The 12,824-nt window shown below is 31.2% G+C and overlaps 1 protein-coding gene across 2 annotated transcripts; it reads left to right on the top strand.

Annotated features, from left to right (window-relative positions):
- Positions 1 to 7,870: 7,870 nt before the first annotated feature.
- LOC100805632 (trihelix transcription factor DF1) lies at positions 7,871 to 10,609 on the top strand. 2 transcript variants are annotated; one of them, XR_414705.4, is made up of 3 exons: positions 7,871 to 8,608; positions 8,785 to 10,251; positions 10,356 to 10,609. XR_414705.4 is itself a non-coding variant. In XM_003526802.5 (2 exons), exons 1-2 carry the CDS (start codon positions 8,379 to 8,381, stop codon positions 10,046 to 10,048), a joined length of 1,494 nt encoding a protein of 497 aa, XP_003526850.1. In that variant the 5' UTR covers positions 7,871 to 8,378; the 3' UTR covers positions 10,049 to 10,354. The 2 variants fall into 2 exon arrangements, 1 of the variants encoding a protein (XP_003526850.1); XM_003526802.5 differs by lacking the exon at positions 10,356 to 10,609 and having other exon boundaries at positions 8,785 to 10,354.
- The last annotated feature ends 2,215 nt before the right edge of the window (positions 10,610 to 12,824 follow it).

Genomic DNA, 12,824 nt, shown 5'->3' with positions numbered 1-12,824 from the left:
GAATCTCTGGTCCCTAAGAAGGGATGCAAATTTGGATGAAAGTTAGCCAGTAAATTGGGTAAGTACGAATCTTTTTTCATTTTATGAAAATGTTCGATAACTGTTCAAATAATTGAAAAGTTTAAAATGAGTAAATGATAAAAAAATAATAAAAATATGATTTATCTAAAAAAAGATAACAAGGAAAATGAATAAATATATTGAAGATAAAAGTAAAAAAATATAAAAAAAAAACTAGAAGTTAGAAGGTAACATTTTAGAAAATATAATTTTAAGTAATGTTTTAAAAAAATACTAAAAGCTAATAAGAAACTATTAAAAAAAATATTTATTAAATAGTCAAATAAAATTTTCAGTTAGTAAAAAAAATTAGAAGTTAATTGTCTTACCGAACATAGCTTAAATAAATTTTAAAATTATAAATTGAAAAAAATTTATAAGTAGTATATAGGTATAATTAATTCAGATGAAAATTTAAAAATACATTAAAATGAATAAATATAAAAATATTATATAATTAACGCAATTGATTTTGAATGTTTAGTAAAATAAAAAGAACATATCATTTTTAAGGGTATATTTGGAAGTTAAGTTTAGAAGAAAAGGGAAAAAGGATATTTTTTATTTCTAATAAATATTATATAATTTGATATTTTTTAAATAAAGACACGATAAAGATTAACATAAATTTAATATATTAATCTTTTGTATATTTTTATAAAAAAAACTATATACCTTTCTTAATAAAAAAAATATTTATCATTTCCACTGTTCTTTAAAACTAAACTCTCGAACACATTATAATGTTTTATTTGTATTAAAGTTAAAAAAAGAAGAAGAAGAAACGAAATAAAAAGAAGTGGAAGAGGAAAACAGTATAAAGTAACTAAAGTTTTAGAGTTTTTAAATTAAAGCAAATAAAAAAATATACGAAAAGAAAGGTTAAGTTTTTCTTGTAAAGTCCCCCTTCAATATATTTTAAAAATATAAAATTAGAATACAATTTTTTAAAGTAAAACTTTCGTTTTTCTCACTCTTTTAATCAGACATTTTTAATATTATCTCTCTCTTCTCTTTTTTCTATTACGTATGATAACTAAAAACAAATATTAGTCTTCATATGTAATAGAAAGGATTAAGAAAGTGCACGTGAATTCAACTTTGGGTCCATGATGCTTTATTTGGTGAGACAACTTTGTGTTCATGTGTTGAGAGCACATAACTTTGGACCCTTGAGGGAAAAAAATGTGTATTGGACACTTAGTTCAAAAATAGATTGGACACTTGGTTCAAAAACTCATTTTGAATGTTTCTTTTGTTACAAATCAATTTTCTCATGTACATTAATATCAAGAGAAACTTATATTGAAGGCAATTGTGGGTGTTTTCATAAATAAAACATATATGTGTTGCGCACGTAACACATTGTTATCAATTCACAGATTTTAATAGTCTTTTTTTTCATCAAAATATTTTTAAGAATTAGATGTTTCATACATCTTTGGTTCCAACACTCTTTACCTAGTATTTTTGGGAAAATGTTGAATTGAAAATGGATACATCATTATGCATTGTGTTTTAAGCAAAACGGAGTTATAGAGAGAAGGATCCACATGCTTTTATACATAATGAGAATTATCTTAAGCATTATTTGTTTCTAGATTTTCTTTAGAAGGGTGCTTCAAGGACTATGGCGTACATTCTTAATCAGGTACCCTAGCAAATTCATGCTTAAAACTCCCTGAGTTATTGACTGAAAACAAATCGTGTTTAAGACACTTTAATGTTTGAGGTTGTAAAGGAGAGGTGAGACCTTACAATCCATAACTCAGGGAGCTTGATCCCAAGACTATGAATACCTTCTTTATTGGCTACAAAATCAACACACCAATCAAAAAGGAGCATTGAACATTGCCCATATTGGCCTTAAACTATGTCCGTGATCTAACCTTTATTAAATCTAGAGTACTATTGAATTCAAAAGGAACACCCAAAAATACAATATTGTTATGCATAATCCAAGTAAACCATACCACACTATGCCAAATAATATGACAAGTATAACACTTTTTTTCCTTCTTAAGATCAAGCTGAATTGAACATAATGAGCATTAATATCCAAGTCATGCATAAACTATATTCCAGATCTGGTTTGTCACCAAGTAAGATAGAAATAGGTTATGGCTATCTACCTCAGGAGAAGCAAAACACACAAGACATAGCTAACATCTAAGACAAAGCTTGTCTTTTATATAAATTAACTTGAGTTGGCAAACTATCCAAATGGACACACTTTTCTATTTCCACTTTGGGATCTCTAAGGATTACAACTAGTGAGATAAATTTTGGTGCTCCATTTGGACTTGTTGACATATTAGACACTTGGATCCAAATTTAATTGTATCTTTTTTCATGCTTGATCACCAAAGCACCCTTTTTAGATCTTGGTACATCATAGTAGTTTTAGGATGCATCAAAAATTTACTTCTATAGACTGTTACTAAGATTTGGCCCCTCAACCTACCACTACTAGGGACACACACCCTTTTTGAAAATAATGATCTCATATTTAGCTTTAGAAAAAACTAAAGTGATTCTTTCACTACTAAAAAATTGACGTTTAACATCGTCATGTTAACATTAATTATAACAAAAATCGATGTTAAAAAATATGTCGTGGCATTTTTGTAAATAAGATGTCATCATTAATATTGGTTTTTTAAAAATCGATGTTATGAGGGGAATATCAACATCGGTTTTTTAAAAATAGATGTTGCATAAGCACTGATAACATCAGTTTTTAAAAAATTGATGTTATGTGTGCTTAAACAGCATCAGTTTTTTAAATAACCAATGTTGATACCCCCCCTCTTTGATGTTGTCTTTGTTTAAGCAACATCGGTTTTTTTAAAAAATCGATGTTGTTGGATTTTTTTTATAAAATAAGGGTTCTGGCGCCCAAACCCTTTTTGTATCGTTTCAGTTCTCGTGTTCTCCTCCTCCTCCTCCCTGTGACGCCACAACTCTCATTCTCTTTTTCCTTACGACTCTTACTCTCGCTCTCTCACTGTGACTTAACTCCTCGTTGCGCAACGTGCGCATCGTGTCACCATCGTGTCACCATCGCGTTCTTGCTCTCTCATTGTGACTCAACTCCTCGCTGTGTGATGTGCCCACCGTGTCACCACTGCATTCTTGCTTTGTGACTCTCATTCTTGCTCTGTGCTCTAGTTCTTGCTGTCACTCTCACTATCATTCTCGCCCTCTCGTTCTCACTGTCACTCACAACTTTACTCAGTCTGGTTATTGTTCTCAATCACGAAAGGTTAGTTTTATTTTTGTGTTTGGTTGTTTCTCTGTTTCTATGTTTGGTCATGAAAATGTTTGCTAATGGGACTTTGTATTGGTGTGAGAATTCTGCCATAGCCTTAGGCCTCCAATTTTTTCATGAGAGGAATATCATTGTTGTTTTTCAAAAATGGGTATATGCACTAGTGTATCTTTCAACTTTGTGGCATGTACTTGACCAAACTCATATGTGTTGGTTTACTACTAGTAGGTAGGCATGCATATTTATTTTTAATAGTAATTTTAATATTGTAAATGGAGTTTAGAAACAATGGATGAAGATCAACAGAACTAGAAGGAAATGGCTAAGACAATGATGAAGATTAACAAAAAAACTAAGAGGAAATGTTCAACACAATTCATATTATGGATCAGGTTAGAAATTTTAAGTCTATTCTCAAATAAACATGACATGATATAACACATTTGCTTATATTAGTTTCCTTGTTAAATGTAGTCTTATATTAGTTTTCTTGTTAAATGTAGTCTTATGGTGAAGTCTGTAAGTCATTTTTGCTGTAAAATGAAAGAATGAACTAGAATATACTTGACATCTATTAGACAGTAATGCCAACATGCATTCTGTTACATACAACCAAGATCTGGTGACTCCAACTCTACTGGTTGTATGGATAGAACTCAGAGATTTATATGGACTCATTGGAAATCATCAAGTGACCATGACCCATTTTGGATAGAGTGTTTTCTTTTTCACGATCTTCAAAAGTAGTTCTGAACCAAAAGCTTATCCTAAATGATATTTCTTGTACCACTAAGTTCATAACTCAGTCACTTTTAAAGTCTTGCTGAGTCAGTACAAAATGACTTGCATCAATTTAGTGAATAATTAAGCACTCCTCTGTCTGTCAAATTTTAAAATCATATACATATCTAATATCAATTTAATGTTAATTTCAGGATGTGCCAAGTATCATCTACTCATTTATGAAAGATATAAGATTCATCCATCTGAACTTGGAAGGGATTACAGAGTGTAGGATTGTTTATAATCATTGGAGGAAGACTGCAAAAATTGGAAATGGATGGAAGACTTTTGCACAATCACAAAATTTGCAAGTAATTTAAGTTCCCAGATGTAACTTCTAACTTTGTTTTATTTTGGATTTGTTTGTAACTAAAGTACATTATACTATAGTATTATTGATATGTAACTTTTTGTTTATAAGTCTTGGTGGTATATATTTTGTGGGAATTGGAACATCTTGAACACATCTGTGAGAAAGTTTTGTTTATAAGTACTCTTGATGCATGGTATATCTTGTTTATAACTCTTCGTGATATATTAATTTATGTAAATTTTTGTTTATAAGTCTTGGTAGTATATTTTATTTATAAATTTAGCTTATTTTATGAGTTTTATACAACTTTAAATGATAAGTAGTCATATGAGTAATTATAGGTTGATAATTAAAAAAACAGATATGGTATTTAAAAAAAATTCAAAAAACATCGATTTTTTAAAAAAAAATCAATGTTATCAGTGAAAAACATCGGTTTTAAAAAAAACTGATGTTATTTTTTCATAAAACAACATTAGTTTTTAAACAACCGATATTAACGCTGATATTTTAACGTCGGTAGTTTCAATATAAGTTAATAACTAATGTTGAAAGTCTTTAATAACAGATGTAAAAAACCTATTTTTTAGCAATATTTTGACCTGCAATCCAAAAGTCTACACCATGGGCCTTCTTAATATGCTCTTAAGTCACATGAAATCTAAATTTTATGCAATTCTATACCATGGTCATGCAAGGATATATCTAGAATGAGATTCATAAAATCCTTTGTAAGTTGTATCTCATCCAACATCATGGAAGACACATAGAGATTTTCTACTCAAGCCATTTGCCACTACAAGCACTTTTTGCTTGGATAGTACTTCAACTTAAAGTTATAGTTTTTCAGGAACTCGATCCCATCCTCTATCTTATGTTAAGTTTTCTCTTATCAAGAAGGTATTTTAGGCTCTTATGGTCACTATAAACTTCAAACTTAACACCATATAAATGATATCTCCACAACTTAAGGTGAATGTCCGCAACTGCTAGCTCAAAGTCATGGATAGGATAACTTTCTTTTTGTGGTATTGGTTGTCTAGAAGCACAAATTACTACATTCCTATCTTCCATCAAGACACATCCTAATCATTTTACTCAAGGCGTCAATATACACTTTTAAACTTCCTAAATGATCAGGTTGTTGCTCTCTATTTTCAACCATTGCTCCAGCAAGCTTGTCGCATAACTCTACTCGATGTTAGGGTTTAAAGGTGGCGGGGTTTGAGATATTGAAAGAAGGGTGAAAAAAGGGAAGGACATGGAAGAAATTTGGGATTTCGTTTTCGGACATAAAATAAAAATTATTGTCCCCAACTAGTCAGTTTTTTTTTTCTTCAAAAAGTAATATTAATGTTAGCCTAGTTGACACTTATAATAACATATTTCTTCAAAATTATCATTTAATGTGGAGTATGACTGACACAAGTAAAAAATTATAAAATAAAACATCAATGAAAATCAATTAATGCCTACGTAGTGTCAGTTGATGCTATATTGTGTTAGTCTCAAAACTATTCCTAAGTGTTCGTCATTAATTTGTATTTTTCTTTGTAGTGCATATATCTCACCCACTTTCTTTTATTTCTTCGTATTGTTATTCCTAAATAGTTTTAGTTATATTAAGTTTAAGTATATTTTTAGTCTCTTTAGGTAAGTTTTTATTTTAGTCCTCTAATTTTAAATTTATTTTTTAGTCCTTCAATTTTAAAAAATATATTTTTTTCTTTTGTGATAAATAATCATCTCAAACTATATGTCTAAACCGTAAAAAATTGATAAGAAGAACTAAAAAGAGATTTTTTAAAAATTAAAGAACTAAAAATAATAATTTAAATACGGGGAACAAAACAAAAAAACAAAAGTAGCCTTTGAAGAACAAAAACATATTTAAGTTTATTATTACTAGTCAAATAAAGAATGCATATCCAATAAATTTGTTTTATTTAGTTTTTAAAAATAAAAAATAAAATAAAATTATTGTATGCAAAAAATTTAACTACTTAAATTAGAATTCAAAGATCAGAAATACGTATAAACATGAGATCATGTATGTGTAAGTATCATGATTAAAATTTTAGTTAATATATTCTCTTATCGGATAGCTTATTGGTACATTGTTTTGTTGTTCATGGGTCTCATGTCCAGCTAAATGCTTGTAAAGAGAGGGGGATGAAAAAAGAGGTGATAAAGATAAAATGGGAAAAAGAGATTAAGAAAATGGCGAGGTCGCGTGAGGAGTGTTGAAACGGTTTACGTAACTCAAATTAGGGAAGAATGCTGTCGTTTTCTACTGTAATCATGGATAGCATTTTCAAAATGAAATCCCAAAGTTACTCAACCAACCAAATAAGAACGGGTTAAGTTAAAAAAAAGAACACCACACCGATAAGTTAGACTATCTCAATTCTCAAATTTCAATGATAGTCACTGATAAGGATAGTCCCAGTTTCCAAATCGCATCTCAAGTATCTCAACTTGGTAGTAAATTCCTGACCTTATGGCAATAACAAAACCAAAAGCTTCATTTCCACAGTAATTTATTCGATTTCAACTCCTAATCACTCATTCTAGGTTTGTTTTGACTCCTTTTAATTTTTTTTATATCTCTATCAATGTCAGTATTCAATGTTGTAGTAGTAAAAAAGAAAAAGAAGATAATTAAAATAGAAAAAAAATGCAAAACATCAGGTTTGATTAGACTGGGTGTCGCCGCTTTAGCTAATAGCTATAAATAAACATAATTAGTTGTCCATTGGACCATTCCCATTACTGTATCGGTTCCTAATTCGTTATTTAACGAACTCAAACTTTTATATAATCACTCTCACATAAACTCAGATAATTTCACAACAAGGGATTTGAAATTGAAACTTGAGAGGATTATTATTTATTATTTTTTTGTCAATTATATTATCCTATCCAACAAATTGAAAGAGTGATGCGTGTAGATAACATTATTTTTTAAGCAAATGATAATGAGTTTATTTTTGACTCCTGTCATATGAAATAATATTTATTGAAAGAGATTCACTCAAAAATAAAATTTAAGACGTTAAAAGATTAATTATTTCCTTTTGACTGAGAGATAGTCTCGTAGAAAAAAAGAAAAGAAAGGGGGCGGGATGGATATTTTTGTTTTTCACCGACAAGAAAAAATGCGGTCGTCGCTCGCGAGTTTATGGCACACGTAATTGTGATTTGTGTGTGGCGTGGGGCAAAGCCAGCGGTGAGGCAGAAACGTACAGAACAAGAATGTGGGCTCTGTGGGCCTTCCCCTTACGAACCCAACTCCATTACCACACAATAATAAAAAAATAAGAAAGAAACTGACTTTTGCTTCGGCCCCAAGTGTCCACTTTCCCCATTTTACCCCTTTCACACCCAGCAAGAAGGATAAAGAAAGCCCACAAATATTGACCGTAGCTGTCAAATTTTAAGTTGGCTCCCTGCGTGCAAATTGCCAAAGGTCAAACAAACATGGCATTGAGTGGGAAAATATTGTAATGACCCATCACCCAATGGCACCACGCCCTGTTGATAGGCCTAGCTGGATGGAATCTATCTGATCTTCTCCCTCTCCTCCATTTCACTTCTTTTTTAAATCTCAATTTTTTTTAAATCAAGTTTAAAATATATATTATAATCCCCCCCTTATTATTATTATTCACCTTTCAAATTTCAAGATGCTCTCTCTCTCCCCCTTGTTTTAAACTTGTAAATAATGGTATGGTAGAAGTAGTAGTAGCCCTTCAAATTTCAAACTGAAATAGCACAAACAATACCAACTCTCCTCATACCAAAACACACAACTCCAGTTATTGAAATTGAAATTACCCTTTTCCTTTTTTCCCCCAAATTTCACCCGAGGCTGTTTTTTTTTCTTTTTTTTTTTTCTCTCTTTTGACCTTACCCTTTGAGAGTTTCGTGGCTGTAATTTCGTTGTAACCGATGCTGGAAATCTCAACTTTACCGGAAACCGCGACGGAGAACGCGGACGGCGGTTCCGCGGCGGTATCCGACGGGTCGAAAGCGGAGCACAGCGAAGACGGTGACCGGAATTCCGCCGCGAACCGGTGGCCGAGAGAGGAGACAATGGCTTTGCTCAAGATAAGGTCTGAAATGGACGTTGCTTTCAAAGACGCAAACCCCAAAGCCCCTCTCTGGGAACAAGTCTCAAGGTCAGTTTCCTTCTTTTGTTTTCCCCTCTTTTCAACTGAAACCCCTTCTATCATTCCTTAATTAGTAATACTAATGTTACACTTAATTCATAAATGTATTGTATATATATAGTCTTTCATTTTTTGGTGTAATAATATAGTAGTGATTGAACTGAATGAATTAATTATAAATTCAGGAAGTTAGCAGAGCTAGGATATAATAGAAGTGCTAAGAAGTGCAAGGAGAAATTCGAGAACGTTTACAAGTACCATAGGAGAACCAAAGAAGGTCGTTTTGGAAAATCAAACGGTGCAAAAACTTATCGATTTTTCGAGCAGTTGGAAGCCTTAGACGGAAACCACTCACTTCCTCCTCCGACAACAACAACCGACAACAACAACAACGTTGATGATGATGATGTTATCCTCAACGCGGTTCCGTGTTCCGTTATAGCTGCGGCGGCGCACGAGCATTCGAGTTCGACGACGTCGTCTTCGGGGAAGATGAAGAGAAAGCTGACGCGGTTTCTGGAGGGGCTGATGAGGGAAGTGATAGAGAAGCAAGAGACGCTGCAGAGAAAGTTCATGGAAGTGTTGGATAAGTGTGAAAAAGATCGAATGGCGAGGGAGGAAGCGTGGAAGAAGGAGGAGCTCGAGAGGATCAAGAAAGAACGCGAGCTTCTCGCTCATGAAAGATCAATTGCTGCCGCCAAAGATGAAGCTGTTCTTGCTTTTCTTAAAAAGTTCGCAGAAGCAGAAGGCACGGTGCAGTTGCTCGAGAAAATTCAGGTTCAGAACGACAAACAGAAAAACAAGCATCAAAATGGTGCTAATGCTAATAGAGGTGGTGATGTCACGGTTGTCACTGATATGGATAAACAAGAATGTGGAAATAATGGTGTTAGTGTTGGGAATTTTGTGCACATGAGTAGTTCGCGGTGGCCGAAGGATGAAGTGGAGGCTTTGATAAGGTTAAGGACTGAGTTTGATGTGCAGGCACAAGGGAATAATAATAATAGTAATAATGGGTCTAAAGGGCCTCTTTGGGAGGAGATATCTTTGGCTATGAAGAGCATTGGTTATGATCGAAGTGCAAAGAGGTGTAAAGAGAAATGGGAGAACATAAACAAGTACTTCAAGAGGATAAAGGAGAAGAACAAGAGGAAACCTCAGGATTCCAAGACGTGTCCTTATTATCACCACCTTGAGGCTTTGTACAGTAAGAAGCCTAAGAAGGTGGTGGATCATGGGAACGAGTTGAAGCCTGAGGAGCTGTTAATGCATATCATGGAAAGTCAAAGTCAGGAACAGCAGCAAGAGATGCAGACTCAGACTCAGTCATCATCTGAAGATGCTGAGAGAGATCAGGATCAGAATCAGGATCAAAGTGGGTATCAGAATCAGATGGTTGATAATAATAATAATAATAATAGTCCTTCTTCCATTGCAATTATGAGTTAAAAAGCTTCGTTTCAAGAGATTCTTTCTTTAATATGCTAAAATTGAACATCTTCTCTGATGACAAGCAACGTGGGGGTTCCTTTGACTTTACAATCATTTATCAAACTTGTTGGATTGGAGGGGGTTATGAATCTTATGATGGGTCGGAGTCATCAACAACAGCAAGAGTAGATTTCAATATTTTATTTTGTTGCTGGGTTTAGGTAAGTAGTAAATACAAATCAATCTCAAGGGTGTTGTTTTTGTATGTATTACAGTACACTGTATCTTCCAATTTTCAATTCTTAATCGTTTTTTTTTTCTTTAGCGAACATGGTAGATGATACAAGGAACACGCGCACAGAGAAAGAGAGAGAGAGAGAGATTTGCCCCTCTGTAAAAAACAAAGTCACTGGGCGTGTTATTTTAATTTGATATTTTAAATTTTTCCCTAGAAGTTTGTAAACCCATGTGTGATCAGGTGGGAAATGGTTGGATTTGTATGCTTGTGACAATAAAGGATAGCATAGTGGCGAACAGTGAACTGCAATGATAATGAAAGTGCATGTTTGTTTTGAGTTATAATAATATTTTTACAATAAATTTATTTTGTAATCTTCTTTATCAATTCATTTATCTTATCTCACACTTTTTCTCTTTCTCTTCTTATCTTTTCTTCCTTTTGTATCTTTTCAATTTGTAAAATAGACTGTATGAAGCATGTAAAATGATATTTCTATTTTTGTTTAAAGTAGCGAAATGGATTATTACATCACGCGCGGGCAAAGCTATTGGCAATCATGTTAGATGGATATGTATCTTACTTCTTACCAAAGTTGTGCTTAATTCCTAGCTTTTTTGGGTAAAGATTATTGGCTTTGGCAAAGTAATAGGAAGATCAAGTAATGAATTAAACGTCTCCAATTAACGTAGAATGGCCTCTATTTTCGTGAGAATATTTGGGAATTTACACACAAGTCTATACTCTAGTGCTGACTGAATTTCCTTGCCTTCGGTATAATGAGTTGTGATCTACGTAATGATCTTGTTGACTCCGGCTAGCACAGCAGCTGGAGTAAAATTTGAGAAATGATTATTCAATTTAGGGGGTGTTAGTTTCATAAGTAATTTTTTTAATCCTGCCTATACAGGAAGGATGGAAATCGTTCCACATTTGTTAAAAAGGCTATGTTCAAATAATGTATTTTAGTTAATTTTTAATTTTTTTACTAGATAAAAAATTCATTTCATTCATTATTTGATAAACAATTTTTTAATAATTTCTAGTATTTTTTGAAACATTACTTTAGGTTTTTTTATATTTTCTTACACTTTTATCTTTGATATATTTTTTTTCTTGTTATCCTTTTTTTAAAATAAATCACGATATCATTTTTTTATAATTTTATATTTTTCAATTATTTCAATAATTAATTCTATCAAATACTTTTAATTTAATAAGTTAATTTTTTAATTTTGAGCTTCTAATTAACTTTTCATCAAACATAGCTAAAGTAATAAAAAAAATGATTAATATCAGATATGTTTTATATTTGGGTAAACAATAATTTTTTACTAATATTTAATTATGATGGAAGGAGTATGGAATATTTATTTTGATGGGATATCTTTCTTTGTGTAAAAGTACACACATATTTTTTTTATTATCCACTATCCAACTACCACCTCAATGCTCTCTTGAAGTAGGTGTTATAATTTTTATCATTTTCACATATTTTGTTCTTGTGTCAATTTCATTTATCCCCAATTTCATGTGTGTTATTCATAATAATTTTTAAAAAGGTACTCTAAATTTTTATAATATTAACATTGTAACTCTAAATTTACTATTCTCTTACTTGTGTCTTTTTGTTTGACAATTTGATTTGCAATAAATATACATGTACTTAGGTGGCAGGGGCAAGGTTGCAGTTTTAAAGGGCCATGATGAGTTGCAGTTATATTTTTTCCCACTACTTTTTAAGGGTTTTCCTTGTTACATTTGTACCTATTTTGGACACATGTTTTTTTTTAACAGACTTTAACGATAAGGATATCTCTTTGTAAAAAATAAAATAATAATAATAATATTTTAATAATTATTAAATTTATTCTTAGAAAAAAATGTCAAACAAACACATGTTTTAATTATTCATGGACATATAAAAATATTCTCAAACCATTTTTATTTTTAATAGTTAATCAAACACATTTGTTATAATATATCTAAGAATATTCTCATATTTTATTCCTAGGAACCATAATTTAAAGAATAAAAAAATTGTGCATGAAACAAACATCCCTTATACTTCTGTTTTTTAATAGTTAGACCTGTGTTGTAAATACTTATAAAAAAGACAATAAATTAGATTTATTTCATAAACTAAAATAAATTTATGTACTTCAATTTTATTTAAAGTTTCTCGTTTAAGATTTATAAAATCAAAATTTAACTTATTGAATAAACTTAATTTAATTTACTTTAATTTTTTTTCTCTATAAATACGTATTGAGAAGTTTATTCACATAAAACCTATGTCTTGTAAAGGGCTTACTTATCCAGCCAACTTATATGGAGCATTTCGTGTCACAATTCTAAACACAACATGAGATCCTCATCACACTTGTAGGTTGTAACATCCCTGCAAGTCTTTATTTTTTTTTTTTCCTTTTTGGGCAGAGGTTTAACATTTTATTGATGTAAAATATTTATTAATTTTATTGATAATTAATATTTATTAAAAAACTTAGTTGATTATCTTTAATGAAATTTTTATTAAAATAATTTAATTATTAA

The sequence above is a fragment of the Glycine max genome, chromosome 6, assembly GCF_000004515.6.
Source record: "Glycine max cultivar Williams 82 chromosome 6, Glycine_max_v4.0, whole genome shotgun sequence".
NCBI lineage: Eukaryota > Viridiplantae > Streptophyta > Magnoliopsida > Fabales > Fabaceae > Glycine > Glycine max.
The sequence above is the reverse complement of the archived record's forward strand: the minus strand, read 5'-3'. Positions and strand labels throughout refer to the sequence as shown.